The sequence below is a fragment of the Carassius auratus genome, unplaced genomic scaffold, assembly GCF_003368295.1.
Source record: "Carassius auratus strain Wakin unplaced genomic scaffold, ASM336829v1 scaf_tig00008717, whole genome shotgun sequence".
NCBI classification, from domain to species: Eukaryota; Metazoa; Chordata; class Actinopteri; order Cypriniformes; family Cyprinidae; genus Carassius; species Carassius auratus.
The window spans coordinates 70,703-88,820 of NW_020523971.1; the positions used below are offsets into that span (position 1 = coordinate 70,703).

Genomic DNA, 18,118 nt, shown 5'->3' on the forward strand with positions numbered 1-18,118 from the left:
GTACTGGAGAATCTGCACAAATAAAATTCTTAGGGGCCGTTCACATATCGCACCTAAAAACGCGTGGAAAACGCTAGTCGCGCCGCTTTCTCCTTCTTTCCAAAGCGCTCGGGCAGAAGCGCCCCTGAGGAGTCTGCCTTTGCTAAGCAACCATGACGTGCTCTCTCCATGACGTGCCCTCTCCATGAAGACCCGGAAATTTCAGCAAAGGATAAATGGACGCGGTGTGGACGCGCCTGGAAAAACGGGCGCATCGCACCGCGTGCGTGTCGCCACCGCGTCGCTTCCATTATGAGAGTGCATACTGCGCGCCTACATAAGAAATAACGAATTTGAGCACGCAAAAGACACGATATGTGAACGACCCCTTAAACAGTTCAGTAGTGCAGAGTTTACAGGTTACTCTTCATTTTGAAGGCTCAAAGTAAAGTACTCCCACTTCCCGCTGAATGCTGCAGAGACGCCGTTCGGGAAGCACGTGACATAAAACGAGGCCAGCTATTGGCTATTCGCTACTTCACCTGCTGTACTGGCTGAGTAAAACCTCCGGTGGCTCATTACTGCCACACTTTGGTCACCGCAGATTTGAAATATGCACGAAATGAGCCGCTTATGGCAAATAAAATTTATTTAGCGACGAATCGATTACTAAATTAGTTGACAACTATTTTAATAATCGATTTTAATCGATTAAATCGATTCGTTGTTTCAGCTCTACTCGATATGTTGCAATAATATATAAAATACACCAGGCAAAAGTGCACGGGGAAGCCCAAGTATCAGCCACACAGATATTCTTTATAGACTTCTCTGAAAACAGCCCAAGATGTAGACACAGCCCTAGTAGAATGAAATCCAATGCCATAGGTGTGGTGGCTTTTTATGTAAGCCATAGTGATAAGCTCTAAAATCCAATTTGACAATCACTGCTTTGACACAGCGGTCCCTTTCCTTACACCACCATAACAAACAAATAACTGATCTGTTCTCCTAAGATGGACAGTAGGAGTCACACAAAAGGTGATCCCTTAACTGGTTTGACTCCTGCCAAATTGATTGACTGATTTAAAAACTGTGGAGGCAGAACTTTAGGTAGAAAAAAAGAAAAGGATTTGGTCATAGCACAACACTAGAATCATCCAGCAACCGATGCATGCATAACTCACTAATGGACAAAGCATGTAACTCACTTACACACATTTAGCAGAAGCAACTGCCAACAAAACCACAACAAAAAAAAATGTTTTTAAAGATATCCATTTCAGGTCAGCTTTCTGCAAAGGCTCAAAGGGTGGCAGACAAACAAATCAAGAACAAGTGGCAAATCCCATGGAGGAAAAGAGGGTTACGAGCTGGTCTCAACAACAGAAGGAACCATTAAATAGTACATGATGCGTAGAAATGGCTGCAACTTATACCTTCAACTTGGAGGCTGCTTTGCAAAAAACAAGAACTCCAGTAATGTCACATCATGTAGGCTCTAACCCATGCTCATCGCACCATGACAAGAAAATTTTCCAACATGCAGTATAGAACTGAGGTGTGGATGCAGGTCTAGCATTGGATATGGTATGAATGAAAGCAGGCTCACACTTTGCTAAGAGACAGTCGGTCCCAGAGGCCAACCCCAAAGCTGCAGACGGGTTGGATCCAGATGCCAAACAGCACTATCCATCTGTGATAGCTGCCATGGCCTGCCCACTAATAGAGACAGAAGCATGGGAAACCAAGGCCTGGCTGGCCATTGAGACACTACAAGCAGGGGCGTAGATTACACGGGGACTAAGTGAGTATTTTGTCGGTGAGATGCAGGGACTTGAGGGACTTTGTTCCACCTTGATGGTTCAGGTGAAACACTGTCAAGGTGTTGTCAGACCGAATGAGGACATGACGGCCTGCCAGAACTGGCAAAAAATGCTGCAGGACTAGGAAAACTGCTCGCAATTGGAGCATCTGAAGGCAGTTTTATCTCTGACATTCCCAGCAACTGTCTTGGAAAGAGGAGCTTAATCTACCTGCTTGTTCTGTGATGTTGCCTTCTTAGATGGGACAACTGGCAGTCGGGTTGCACAGAGGAGCACAATTATACTCAAGGCTCAGCCTACAACACCATGTGACTTTTTTGGTATTATTATCATCTCAACCTATCGAGCTGGTTATGTGATAATACACTAAGACTTAAGCACTGCCTCTGGAGGTCAGGAGGAATGAAACAGAACCTTGGTTTATTTAATCATTTCCAAGTGAGAAACTGTTCTAAGGTAATCTAAACACATATTAGACAAACACTGCAAAAACACATTACCAGGTTATTTTAGCATACAGCAATTCCTGTAAATAGAAAAACTTGATGTATTGAGCTCAAAAACAAATGGACAAATAGCACTCCATAATGTGTCTTTTTTCTATAAACATACTGTAAATGAAGAGTTAAGACACTATAAAACAGACAAGAAGTGTTCATCGGCAGTATAAGACAAACATCACAGTCTTGATATTCCCAGCATGCACTGGGGCAGCTATAGCAGGTTAGCATGACCTAAAGCTGTAACTCTACTGGCAGATGGCGAGAGGCAATTCAGAGTGATAGAGAGAGAAGGAGTCAAGCCTTATAGACATTACTGCTCTACTCCAACCAGTGCTACAAACAAAAGAGAGAGGAAAAGAAAGCAAGACGAGTGGAAAGCTCCGTGCAAGTCTAGTGTGGCATCCGACCTTTCGCTACAGCATTGGGAGACTCTGCTTTCCTGATCAGAGAAACCCTAGGATTTCACCCGGTCGGCCTGAACGCTGCCGCCCACCGATCCGACTATTGTGATGACGTGATGAATATTTTTGATCAGTTCCCTTCACCACCCCGGGACCTGTTCCACTGTTCCCTCCCATCAAGTGTTGCGACTCTTTGTGTTCAAGAGTACATTTTCCATGACTTCCTTTTCAAGTTCTGTTTAAGCTGAAAAAAGGTGGTCAATTAGTATGAAAAACTGATACTGACTGACCACGAATCAAAATACTGAGAGAAATGCACCAATATCGAAAATGTGACTGATACAAACAGCCATTGTTGTTAGTATCGGTTTTCAGTCATTGAAATAAATCTTTAAGAATACATATATATATATATATATATATATATATTATATGAGAAACAATTAGAAATCTTGCCTTAGAAACTTACTGAAATAAGTTTGAAATGTACATATACACAAACTATTAAAAAAAAAAAAACGATAGCACAACACAACTGGCAAAAGTGCATAACAATTATTTTATCTAAACTTAAGTTAAGATGAAAACTGAAAATATAAAAATAAAAACTCATTCAACACATTAATAAATATTATATAAATACTATTTACTAAAATAACACTGCCAGTAATTAATATGAATATATACGATAGTTGTTATATAAAAGAAAAAAATATAATATTTATAGAATGGTAAAATCTTTTCTTTCTTTTTTTGCATAAATAATTTATTAAAAATATATTCAATTTATTATATAATAATTAAATATTAAATAAATAATAATACAAAAAATAAAATATTTTTTTTTAAAAAATACATAAATTATATTATATTATATTATATTATATTATATTATATTATATTATATTATATTATATTATATTATATTATATTATATTATATTATCTTGCCCTTCAGAAATGTATACAGAAAAAAAAAAACCTGTGTCAGTCAGTCAGCATGCTTAGTGTGAATCTCTATTTGGGGTCTAAATGGGCGAGATGCCCTCTCTGGTTAGGGAAGCAGAGCTGTGCGTATTCTAAGCCGGTTCTCTGTGTTTCTTACGGCAGACACCTCTTGTTGAAGCTCAGCCACCTGCTTTTTCAGATCTTCGCCCTGTGCCAGTTTGTCCTTCAGTTGCTCTACCTGTTAGGAAAGGGTGCTGTTACTGCATCAACCACCAATCACAGGCCAGCAACTCCCATGCACACCCTGTACCCAACCAAACATCACCCATGTTGACGTGATGTTATAAGCAACCAAACCAATCAGCATTCACCGCACAGGCAACAAGGTTACGATTTAGCCATTCAGCTGCAATTAAATGTCAATAAAAGTGGGACATTTTTAAAAACGAAATGGAAAAGTTTACTAAAGAAAAACCATATTTAAATATAGAAAATAAAATAAACCTATGAAAGATATACTTAAATATACATATAGAATAGAATATTTAAAAATAAAGATTATAAAAGCAAAAATAAAAACCAATTTAAAATGCAACGTCAAAAAAGTTAGCAATGATAACAATATATTCACATCCAAATGTAGGCATTTTCATACTCCTTTAACCAGCTACGATACACACCATACCATAACCCTAGCATCAGAGTAAATATTAGCATCACCACATGATGTCTGGTAAAATTCAACCTTAACAAAGAGTCAAAAGCAATAAACCTGTGTTCAAATAACACATGACCTGCACATTACATTGCATTAAAATTAAAATGCAAAATGGTTGTAATTCCCGTGAGCCGCAGGTTCTACCTTATTCTTCATGAACTTGGAGTGACTGCGGTAGACCTCCATCTGTTTCATCTCCTCCTCTCTCTCCTCTGTGCTGAGAGCCCCGTTTGACTTGAGCATCTGAATCTCGTCCTCCAGGTCCCTCAGACCGCGCTCCAGAGAACTGATCTTAGAATCCTGCAGAGATCACAGAGATGCTTGAGGACGAGACGGACAAAGCCGAGGAATGGAGGACATGAAGCTGCAAAACTTTTAATATCTTATCAAGCGGGCAGATTATCATAGAGAGTGTGTATTTCACTTTAGGTTTGAAACATGACTATTATAATGACTTTAATAATGAGACACTCTTTAAAATAAAGGTTCTAAATTAATTTCTTAGTGTGAAGAACATTTTTAAAATCCAAAAACTTTTGTGGCATGGAAAGGCTTCATGAATGTTAAAGGTTATTTATGGAACCTATAAATGGCAATGAAGAACCTTGATTGTAGCTGAAAACCTATAAACAGCTTATATTAAAATTCTATGGTATTTCGTCTAAACAAATTTAAAAAAAACTATAAATATAAAATACAATATAAAAATTTATTTATTCCTGTATTGGAAAAGCAGTCTTCTGTGTCGCATGATCCTAAAAAAAATAAATTAAAATATGCGGATTTGCTGCTCAAGAAACATTTCTTATTATTATCAATATTAAAAACAGTTGTGCTACTTAATATTTTTTGTAGAAAGCATTATGCATTTTTGGATGCATCAGGATTCTCTGATGAATAGAAAGTTCAAAAGAACAGAATTCTTTATATCTTTACTGTCACTTTTGATCAATACATTTTTTCCTTAAGGAGTAAAAGTATTAATTCCTTTAAAAAAAAAAAGAAAATTATATATATAACTCCTAGTTTTCAAGCACTGTACAAACACAAAACTGACCCAATTAGGCAGTTTGAGGAATATGAGAATAGTTTAGGTAACATTATTTTTATAGCCATCAGTCCTGCTTGGAAAAAGACACTAGAATTTGGGATTTACTTACACCAAACACACACAAACATCCACACACTTGCCTTCATCTCAATGACAGTCTGCAGGGCCTTGGTTTTGGCCGATTCTGGAGCTCCCTCAAATCGTCGGTGGAGATCCTGAGGAGAAAACATGAGACGAGGATCGTAAGGTGAAACCACAGAATAATAACAGCTTCCTCACTGGCAGCCATCAGCTGATCCATACCACCCCACATTATGTGCACCACAAACACTGATAATAAAACAACCCAGACTTCTGATTTACACAGCCAAATTGTAAATTCAGCACACTGATATCATTGCATCTGATGCAGAAGGGACATTTTCAGTCTGAGTGTTTATTCATGACTGAGTCCCTAATGAAAAAGATAATGTACCGAGCAACTGACAAACAGAGTGAATGCAACGTCCACCAAACACAAAGAGATGCGGCCAGCCTGCACCCTCTGGGCTATTAAAAACCTCAAACTCATCATTCAAACACAAAGTCTGGACACCAAACCCATCAGATATGAACGCACACAGACATGCATGGAAAAACAGCCATGCATCTACAAGTGAGGAGTCGTGGGAAGCATATAGAAAGCAGAGCAATGCTTCAGGGAATGTAACTGTTGAATAATATTCACATCTAAAAGAGCTACAACATCACTATCTGTTCTTAGGACTTTATAACAGCTGAAATCAAAATTGATCATGAAAAAAAAAATGATGTGTTATTTTCACTTATAATATTAGTCAAAATGAGATTTAGGGCTGTTTTTACCACTGCACCTTTAAAGTTGTATAAGTAAATGAACACTGTTGGCGAATATAGAGGAGGCACTGAAATGTGGTTTTAGGAGGGAGGTCTGTAGTGTGAATGCAACAGTATATCTATTTAATGCACCAAATGCTTTTAAAAGAATAAAAGAGGGGGAAAATCCCATTTTCCATGACATGGCCATTTTTCCTAACAGTTCCAATAAGTTGCTGGCAAAGGAACATTTTTAAATCGCTAGATTAAAAGAAGGGCTATTCGTTTATTTCCCCCATTCTCTGAAGTCCAACTGGAGGGTCCTCTGATCTCGGTCCAATTCATTATTTTAGCTCACACAACACCTGTAACATTTTAATAATGCGTTACTGTATTTAGTTGCACTAAACTTGCTGAGACCACAGCATATTGCAATACCTTATCTTCTACAAGGATGCATTAAAGTGATCAAAACTGACAGTTAAGTCATTACAGATGTCACAAAATATTATTTCAAATAAATGTGGTTATTCTGAACTTTCTATCAATCAAATAATTCTGAGAAAAAAATGGTAGTTCCAAGTCAGAAATGTTTCTGATTATTTATTAGGAAAATCATTCTGAAATTGTAATAATATATTTTACAACATTACTCTCTTACTGTATTTCTGTAAAAGACTATAAAAGGTTTTTTTTAAAAATAATTTTACAGACCCCAATCTTGTGAACAGCAGAAGATCAGAGGGTTGTCTGTAGCCATGTAATAAGCTATGTGGACATTATACAACTAAATAAATAAAATCCTGATAACCCTGCACACCCTTACACATAATTATTATGTATAAGGTTGTCTTTTGTGTGTCCTACTATAGACTACTTAGAGTTGTGCCATTTCATTAACTGGCCACTAGATGTCACTGTCTCCAAAGTCCAGCTATTGACTGTGGGCTGTCTCAGAAGATGCCTGAGAAAAATACAAACAGAATGCAAGACAGAACTCCTTTCAAAACTACATAACCACTATATCACCCTCCTGACATCATCACATCTCATTCTGACAAACATAAAAGATACAAATATCAAATTAGCACAAAAAGGTTGCTTGATTTATCAAGGACAGTAACTCACATCCTTGAGAGTCCAACTTATTAGCAACATTCAAATCCTAAAATATGATCACATTTCTATCAACAAAGAATGAATGTCTCTTATCTTATTTATAAATCAATAACTGCTATGCTAAAAGCCCATTGAAAATTCACGTAGGAACTCTTTACTCGAAAGCTAATTCTCTTTAGGGTTAAGTATTACAACCTAAACAACTTATGTGACAAATCTGACAGGGAATTTCAGTTGAACTTGAATAAACTTCAATCAGCTTCAATCCTTGAGATAAACTACTAAACTAAATGTGATAAATGGGTCTCCTGCCACATTAACAGTTTTTGTTCTTAACAACCTCTGTGTCTCCTTTCATCAATGTTCTTTTCAGTCTCTCCCGTTTCTATAGCAACAATGTTCAATGCCTTCAATCTGTAACAGGTTTCCCTCTGTCGTTCTCTCTCGGTAAGCTTGCTCGTCCGGCACAGTTTAAAATGACTAATCTAGAGCCCTTGATTCACCATCAGCATTGATTGGGAGTCTTAATGAAAACATTTTACTGCGAATCATCTCTGGATAAATGATCAAGTTCTGTCAGCATCGTTCCCAAATCAGCTGTTTGGTTCTGTTATTCAATCCACAACAGTCGTTCAAATGGCGATGTCTAGTGTCATGTTACAAAATTGAATACAATATTTTATACTCAAAACTTATTCTAATCTTGACAAAACATATATTTTTGGAAAGGTCTGAGTCTCCATATTTGATTACTTTTTTAAAACAGAATTAATACTGTGAAAGAAATGTATACACATTGTGACAGGAAAATACTGGAAATACAGGACAAAATATATTTATAAAAAGAGTTTAGGTGTCACCCAGTGGCTATTTTTGGTATAGCGCCTAAACAAAATCTCACAGGAACCACAATTTTTATGATATCAACTTCAAATTTGAAACATAATTTAGTTTGACATATGGCTTTGATTTTATAATTTTAGATTTTTTTTCTCATTTCAGAATTTTTATCATATTTATTATTTAGATATTTTTATATAAATATAAATAACTACTATAACATATTTAAAGTTTTTGTTTTTAGTATAGTACATTTTCTTTACCGTGAACTTCTATAACTTTTTTGGTTTTTGAAATGCTTTCACTTCAGCAATAATCTGAAATTACAACCAAATAAGCTTTTTTAAACATAGATGTGCATATTCACGTCTATGTTCAAAAAGGAGAGTTGACTGTTTAGAGGATTCAAAGTTGCGTAAGTGTTGTATGATGGTTTTCTGAGGACCTTCAGTGCTCTCACCTCCCTCAGCAAGACCATTTCCTTTTCTCTCTGCTCCAAAAGGCTTTCCAGGTGATGGATATGCATCTCGGCATCGGCTAGCCTCCGTGTCCGCTCGTGGTCCTCCTCGTTGGCCTTGGCCGACAGCCCTTTGCTCTGCAACATCTCCAGGAGCTTCTTGATGGACTCGTCTCGGGCACACAGTGTCTGTTTCTGCGTGTCGATTCTCAGCTCCATCTCCTCCAGAGTCTTCCTCAGGAGGAAGAGTTCCTTTGCCTGCCGCTCATGCTCACCGTGCAGCCGCTGGAAGTTCTCCTCAGTCAGCTCGGCGGTCAGGGGCTCGCCAGGACAAATGCTGGAGTCCTGCTGAAACAGCTGGTTCAGATCTCTCTGGATCCGCAGTTCATCCTGGAGGGCCTGAATGGTCATCTGGATATGCTGCAGATGAAACAAATGAATGAGAGAAAGCTTATGTAAATACAGTCTCCTGCGACAAAGAAGCAATACTAAAATTCTGGCTATATCTGGTAATGATAATATGATATAATAAAAGAATGAAAACATTTTAAAACAAATGTATTAAGTCTGTCGATTTAATTACTTATGATTTTTTTTGTTCATTTTTAATTTCAGTAAAAAAAAATAAACATTAATTTAAAACAAAATTTAAATAAAACAAATAAAAATAAATAAATAAATGAAAATATAAATAAAATAAATAATAATAAATCAATGAATTAATAAAAATAACACAGCAACATAAAACATAAATAACAAATTTAAGTAAATAACAACAATGAGTAATAAATAAGTAAATTAATAAATAAAAGAATAAATGATCATATTAATAATTCCCTAAAACCTGGTGTGATTTCTCCAGAGATTTTTCGAAACACTACATCAGCTGTTAGAGTCTACTCAGGACTTTTAGAGCTCTAAAGACATACAGTACGTCTATTACTTCCACCAGGAGCAGCTCTCTAGAGACCTCGGGGTAAATACAGGCCATGCTCTCCAACCACACTGAACAACCAGTCCCAAAGGAGTGGGATTAATGCTATCAGTCTACCTGAGGACCAAAAAAGCAGTTAGAAGAGCTACGCTGGAACAAGGAGAAGGTAAGGTGTTCAGGAAGGCCAGAGGGCATGAATTTATGAATAGTCATGAATATGTCTGCAGGCATCACCATGGTTACAAACACCCTTTTCCCTTACACTGAAGGAAAACGTTACTGCCAAAAATATGCACACAGGTGTAACAAGATGATGGATGGTAGTATTCATATTTTTTGTTTTTGTCTGATTTCCACAAGATGACAGCAACATGTGTTCCTCCATGAACTTATGACGTGAGACAGGAGGTGTTGTCACTTCCTTTTTAGAATGATTAACCAATTTAAATACAAGAAGAGGACAGCGTGTTTTTTGGCTTGATGCTAGGACACAAACACAGTAACTCAAGATAGCACACGTGTCTGTGTCGCAAAACAGGCACTTCAGACACACCTCACACACACAAAGTAAAAGTCTAATACAAAAAAGTGAGGCCATCAGTAAAAAAACTTACATACATATATATATGCAAAATAAATACATATACAGAAAGAGACACTGACGGCTGTGTTACTGTATAAATATTGACTTTATATTCTCAACAGATTGTAATGGCACCACAGAGACAGGACTCTACATTATTCATTAGTCTCCTCTGGCTGCTGTTATCTCTGTCCGTCATGTGTGTGCGTTTGGAAAAGAAAAAGTGAGAGAAAGAGACAGAAGGAAGAGAGGTAGAGAAAAATAACACGGGTATAGCGTAGTTATGTAGAGATATAGTACTTCTTTTATTATTGTAATGTTTTTTAATGGTTTACTTATAAATTTAAGTGAATAAATATTTAATTAAATAAATAATTAATTAAAATGAACAATATAAAATGTATTCATATATGGAAACAGTACTTCTACCATAACGGTCATATTTCAAAATAATTTTTACCTTTAAATGAATATTTATACATGAATGAATGAATAAATATGTATAAATGTAATAAAATAACTAAAACGTATAAAACAAATACATTTTAGTTATATAATACACTAATTTAAAATGTGACAATTGTAAGTCAGTATTTTACTATTTAATTTGAAATATATATATATTCATACTGGGCAATTTCCCAAACAGACCTGTTTAAATCTTGACGTTTTAAAGAATTATTATGAAACATCTTTCACAAAAAAATGATTTAAGCAGTACTTGTGAAATCACTTCTAAAGAGTGAGACCAGAAGAAATCAATATGAAGTATCAGCCAGCCTGTTATTCCCCTTCAAAATTAATGGCAATAAAATCAAAGCAGGGATCTACAGTAACACATCTTAATTCTTCAGTTTGATCATTTCATTCTTCACATACTAACATTAAAGAGCTAGTTGTGCTAAAGAAAACCTAAAAGGCTGACAAGCAGGGTCAGGCACTGAGATAGGTGTCAGAGGCATGATGGGACAGCAGGCACAAAGACGGGACAGAGGTGAAAAGGGCAGAGAACAGATCAGCAAACAGGCCTCCATGGAGTAGTAACCAATCTTAAGGTTCTTACAAGAACCGCTAGACGATAATGAAGTTATCATCAGGTCTTCGGCTTTGTACATGCCTGATATAGCAATATTATATTAAAATGGCAATTAACTGAAACCTAAGACCAGCAAAAGTAAGTCTGAACACCTCCTATGGGTCTATAAATGTGAGCAGACCCTGATCAGACACAAAGATCAGATCAATAGTAATATCAACAAATCATTTATCAGAGTATGCAGTGGTTTGGATTTCTCTCTCACATACATTGATAGCAGTCTGTGCAGTTGAAAACATCCACCAAGTCTTTTCTTTCCACTCCACATCGCTTCACTCCACATCACATATCCTGTCTGGTGGAAAGGTTTGTTCCATGTCTTGTCGTGTCTCTAATCTCCACTCCTACACTATCACTCCACCCTAAAGATTGGGCACTGGGATTGACATTTCCTGCAGACATTCAACCCAAATCCCTTTGCAGTGAATGGGTGCCGTCAGAATGAGAGTCCAAACAGCTGATAAAAACATCACAATAATCCACAAGTAATCCACATACTGTAAATTCAGTCCATCAATTGAAAGCTTGTGAAGCAAAAAGCTGCATGTTTATAAAAGCAAATTCATCAGTAAGATGCGTTTAAACTTAACCGTTGCTTCTGACTAAATTATGAGTCCAATATCGGTCATACTGCTGTCTCCATTGTAACTCTTGTCTAATCTGAATCAGGAGAGAAATATGCAAATACCAAGCATAGTTTACAAGCAAAAACAGTCCAGAAAAGTTCAAGACAAGTATGTGAGTGGATTTTATGTTAGAGGACAACAGAAGATGGACTTTTTCACTGGAGGAAGTTTTCTTATGGATTATGGAGTTGTATTTTAAATAATGGATTTGTTTCCTATCACACAGTTTTTCACTTCAGTTGTATTGTGGATGTATTAATCAGCTGTTTGGACTCTTATTCTGACGGCACCCATTCACTGCAGCGGATCCATTGATGAGCAAGTGATGTAACGCTAAACTTCTCAAAATGGTCCAATGATTAACATCTGCTAACCACTAGTGAGTGGGGTTATATTTATAACTGTGGCTTTTGCACTTTTATTTTATTTCATCTATAAACTTTACTGCTGATGCAAGGCACTTCCCTTTTCCAGGCTCAAGGGTCCCACACAAGACTGACCACACAGAACACACACAGTCCAGACAGTATGACAGACAGCTGTGCTCACATACGACTGTTACAAGTCCATTGCCTGAGGATGGATCGGTCAGCCTCAGGCAAAAGATTCAGGACTGCTTAAAAGAACAGACGATAAAAATGAAACAAGCTTGCTGTGCAGGACAAGACATCTAAAGGGGATTGATTCTTTCTCGGCTGAAATAAGAAACAATCCCTCTCAAGTTTTAAGGTAGAGACAAGCACTCTGTTGACATGAACACCTAAAACATCATACACTCAATGAAAAAAGCTGTACAAAACTGAGGCAGTAACATTTCAAAAGGTATAGCTTTGTAGCTTATTCATTAGTACCATATTAGAACCTATATGGTACATATTAACCCTTTTGAAAGGGTTCTGCCACACTGAAAACTTTTGTACCTTTTGGTCCTGAGTGTACAATCAAACAACCCTCTCTCTGAAAGTTATCTGTTAGCTATGGAAGCTATGTTAGCTGTTAGCTATAGATCTGGTAGCTATGGAAGCTAATTTTTTGTTTTTTTTCTTATTGTTTTTTAAAATTGCAAGATGTTAACTCAGAGTTGCAAGATATTAATTGAGAAAAGCCTGTTTCAACCAAGGAAAAAAAAAATTATTTCAAGTTCAGAGTTGTTTTTCTTTTCTTGCGATTGTGAGTTGATGTCTCAAAATTCTGACTATTCTTCTCTTTTTTTCTCTTCTCACAAATCTGAATTTAATCACAATTAACTTTTTTTTCCTTAACAGAAAGTAAAGATATACAGTAAACTTGCAAAGAAGTTAGCATTTCCATTCATCTCATTGGAAATTTCAGCAGATGCTAACAGGCCTTTCTTCAACCCTCCCACAACCCTCCCCTCACTAGAAGGATCAGACTTTCCCGGTCCAACCCCCACAGATGGAATGTCTGAGGGAATGCCAAACCACAGAATGCAGCGGAGAGGGAAAAAAGATGGCTGAGGAATCTGCTGGATATTTCAACTGCGATGGGACACTTCACAGCAGCCCCGCAGTCTTCAGAAGACTCTAAATGAACCTAAACTAAGGATAGACAAGAAGTGGTGGGCCTTGTTTTCTTAATAACAAGGATACGGCGAAGCTGTAATCTTGAGCAGTGCGACCTCTGACCCTTAAGAACCAGCCAGCATTCTTTGAATGTTGGTTGGGCCACAGTGAATGACCTGAGGTGCTGCCAATCAGCACAAACTCATTCAGCCCTTCAACTAACATGTTCCAGAGAACAAGAATCCCACACAAAAATGCTAGAGCCACACCTCCCTTTAACACAGCACATTTCACAGCATACTTAGACAATCCAGTGTGGTTAAGAGACATGTTTTATTCTTACAGAGATATATACTGTATTCTCCATAAGAAAAATTATACTTTCATGAGTACTGAAGAAGGTCTAGATGTTTTCATCCATCAGGCATTGTTGTACCAAACATGGTAAGGCTAAATCCGGTATATAATGCCCACATTTAAAGGGGGGGTGAAATGCTATTTCATGCATACTGAGTTTTTTACACTGTTAGAGAGTTGGATTCCCATGCTAAACATGGGCAAAGTTTCAAAAATTAAGTTGTACGTTTGAAGGAGTATTTCTGTTCCAAAAATACTACTTCTGGTTTGTCACAAGTTTCGGAAAGTTTTTTTCGAGTATGGGTCTGTGTGACGTTAGATGGAGCGGAATTTCCTTATATGGGTCCTGAGGCACTTCTGCCGGAAGAGCGCGCGCTCCAGTATAGCAGAGCACTGAGTGAGAGCACAACAGACTTCACTGATCAAAGCAAGAGCGTCGCGAAATGTCACAAAAGAAGTGTGTTTTTGGTTGCCAGGGCAAGACAACCCTGCACAGATTACCAAAAGAGAAACAGCATTAAGGGACCAGTGGATGGAGTTTATTTTTACAGAGCATCAACGGAGTTGTGCAAGTGTTTTTGTTTGTTCCCCTGCATTTCGAAGATGCTTGTTTTACAAACAAGGCCCAGTTTGACGACGGATTTGCACATCGTTTATTTCTTAAGGATAATGCAGTCCCAACGAAAAAGGGTCACGATCGTGTGTTGGAACCGCAGGCGGTGAGTAAAACTGCTTCAAATATCTCTGTGTTGTTAACTTAGCTATCGGCGCGTATGCACATCAAGTAAACAACATGCGATGTTGTCATCAAACTGCACTTTCAACATGTACAGCTTAAAAAAAAAAAAAAAAAAAAACGACAAAGTGGAACTTAATCATTTTCCAAAACCGCTAAGCAAATATATATACAGTTTCAGTACATACCACACAGAGCCGCAGTTGTTGCTGCTGCTCTTGTTAAATTTCAGCCTCTGGATCATAAATATACGCTGAATCTGACTGTTAGCAATGGTTTGTTTTGGTTGGTTTTGTCCTCACGTAATGTCACAGCTTCCAAACGCTATCAGCGCAAAAGCTTACTGGCTCTCGTGATTCTTTAGCTCCGCCCACACGTCACGCCTCCAGCCGCTCGTGTTTTTCCGGGAAAAATCGGTACAGACTATCTTTCTCTTATGAATATAATAAAACTAAAGACTTTTTGGAGTTATGAAGGATGCAGTACTACTCTATAGGTACTCAAGATTAACAGGATATTGAGTGAAAACGAGCATTTCACCCCCCCTTTAACAATCTAAATAATTTCAAACAGTTAAAAACACGTCCTGTTCTATACTGTTGTCCTTGCTCTTTTACTCAGTAATATTATATTACATAAGTATTCGAGTTCCAAACAGAAATAAAGACTGACTTTTAAACTCCCAAAGGATGATGGATAAATGATTGGTGTTTTTCCACCATTTGACTGGCTTTTACCAGAAAGCCTGCTGAGCTCTTTCCTACCTGGTGAGGTGATTCCTCACAATGGATCGACATCATGAATAACTCATAGCAAATGCATTAATTAATTGATTCCATTCCCTGTGTGCATCCAGACTAATGAGGAAACCCAACGGCAAACCAACAGCACACAGAGGCAGTGGTATCAGGTGACAGAGTCATTGACATCTATCTATAACTGCACAACATTTAAAAAAATAAATAAAAAAAAATCCACAAATTTTTTTTATATTTGTTGAAAATGCACTCATCCTCAGGCCATCCAAGATGTAGAGGAGTTTATTTCTTAATCAGAAAAGATTTGGAGAAATGTAGCATTACATCACTTGCTCACCAGTGGATCCTCTGACGGCACCCATTCACTGCACTGAGAAAGTGATGTAATGCTTAATTTCTCCAAACTTGTTCGAATTAAGAAACAGTCATGTACACATTGGATGGCCTGAACTAATTTCTAATTTGTATCACTTTCTTCAATCTCTTTTCCAAAATAGAGAACTATAAAAGAAACTAGGGCTGTGCAAAAAATCGAATACGATTTTCATGCACATCTCATCAGTAAAGACGCTCCTTTAATTAGAAGTATATCTCCAGCACTTGTGTTCAGATCAGGGTTGCCAGGTTTTCACAACAAATCCTGCCCTGTTGCTTCTCAAAACTAGTCCAAAACTAATCGCGATTCCAGGAGGTTCCTCAATAAAAAATTGCTTCCCCGGGTTAAAATATAAGTTTTAAAATACAAGTCTGTGATTGTTTTTCATGTCCGCGGGTCGAAGCGACAATACCAATAACGTGATATTTAGTCCCTAAAATGCGAATTTTACCAAAGCAACCATGCCATAAGACTTCAATTTTGACCCCGGAAAGCAATTTTTTTTATCGGGGAACCTCCTGGAAACGCGATTGGGCTAGTTTTGGACCAGTTTTGAGAAGCAACTGGGCAGGATTTGTTGAGAAAACCTGGCAACCATGATCTGAACGCGCGTGCTGGAGATATACTTCTAATTACAGGAGCGTCTTTACTGATGAGAATCGCATGAAAAATCGCATTCGATTTTTTGCACAGCCTTTAAAGAAACTGAATGATTTGGGAAAAAAAAAAAAACGGAATCTGTCAGATTATGCCTAGCACATCAAAATCCTTAAAAAGAGCAAACAGGAAAGAGTCTAGACCTCTCCAATTAGCTCTGTTCTTCATGTCTGTCTGTGTCTCAGCCTCCTATGGGCCACTGTTGTGTCCCAATCGACTCGCCTCGAAACCTTCCAGTGGTGCAGTCAGACCCTGCAGGTCACCATCACCATACAGAGCCATCATTCAGTTCACTGTACCAATTACAGCTTGTCTCCTGCCTTGAGCCTAAGAACATCAGCACTGACTTAAGGCCATCTGTAATTTTCACACATGCATCGTACAAGGCTTTAGCTCATCCTAGCTTTTTCAAATGCTTGGTCATCAAAGATCCTAAAAAGCTATAACTTTCATTTATAAACACAATTCATGTCCACATAGAAAGGAAATCTCCACAGTTTGATTCAAAGGGCTCATTGAGATCTGGGCCGGTTCTTGCAGAGGGTCTGCTATTGCGAGGCTACCATGGCAACCGAGACTTGCTGTGTCATGAAGCCCTCGAAGGAAAGCAAAGCCAGACAACTCAATGTGATTATGTAATTAACCAGATGTGAAGGGGGAGGGCGTCATCGGACGGGAATAATCATTCAAAAACAGCCATTTTCAATTAGAGCAAGCAGATTAAACGTGGCTGCATGTTAAAAGTCCAATTTTGTTCTTCAGTTTTACATGTGAATTGAAATAGCAGGCCAAAAACTAAAAAACTAAAAAAATAAATAACATTAAAATGCATAGGACCAGTTTAGAACATTAGAAATAAATCTCTCTCTCGCTCTCTCTCTCTCTCTCTCTCTCTCTCTCTCTATATATATATATATATATATGTAAATTAGCCCATTCAAATTCAGTACAATAAATAATAGAAACTATCAATTTAATTTGTCCAGTAAAAAGGGCCAATTCAATCTACAAAATAAAATTATATATATATATGAGACAATTAATATAATTTTAGAAAATCTTATACTGTATGTGTCATTTATCTCTCAATCTGTCAATCAAATGTATATACATTTAAAAAAATATATAAATAAAAATGTATATGTACATTTTGGATTAGGAACAAACAGTCTGACTGGATTGGTGAATATTAGTGTGGGGGCGGACCTTGGCTGTGCAAAGTGACACTACTTGATAAGGTGACTGTGGGATTGGGGTGCAATTCTTTGGACCTTTTACAACACTTCTACAGTAAGCGCATCAGGAGCCACATCTGTCATCTGTTCTCACGTCTTCAGAAGGCAGAGATACACGCTTATGGAAAACACATGTTTGGACACCCGACTGGCTCGATTGCTTTGTTTGAAAAGATGCACTAACGTCATAGTGCTTTCTAATGCTGGGAATGTCACGGCAGATGTTCACAATGCACTGGAAGAAAAATACTTTTAAGGAAGTAAAGTAAATTTTGTTTTCTATATTTATTCTATAAAATTATTATTTAATATGATATATATTTTGACAATACATTTAATTAAGTATGCTCATTTCCGTAATTTCCGTTCATAATTTTTACATTTTCTTTATAAACGTTAATTATTAACACTGTTTAATATAATCTGTAGCAAATCTCAAATTAAATATCCATTTTCATACTGTATTTTATATTGTGATGTCTAAATTAACTTTAAGCATTTAAAACAACTGATTTAAAAAAAAAAAAATTCATTGTTTAAGACACAAAAACGTTACATTTTT

At 37.1% G+C, this 18,118-nt stretch overlaps 1 protein-coding gene across 5 annotated transcripts in view; it reads right to left on the bottom strand.

The window, feature by feature from the left end:
* Positions 1–18,118, bottom strand: part of LOC113072249 (ELKS/Rab6-interacting/CAST family member 1-like) — an 82,634-nt gene that overhangs the window by 53,263 nt on the left and 11,253 nt on the right. For all 5 annotated transcript variants that reach the window (XM_026245307.1, XM_026245309.1, XM_026245308.1 and 2 more), the window contains 3 exons: positions 8,679–9,095; positions 5,566–5,640; positions 4,519–4,674 (listed from right to left, as the gene is read on the bottom strand). In XM_026245307.1, coding sequence (XP_026101092.1) covers positions 4,519–4,674; positions 5,566–5,640; positions 8,679–9,095 — 648 coding nt within the window. The remainder of the gene's footprint in view (positions 1–4,518; positions 4,675–5,565; positions 5,641–8,678; positions 9,096–18,118) is intronic.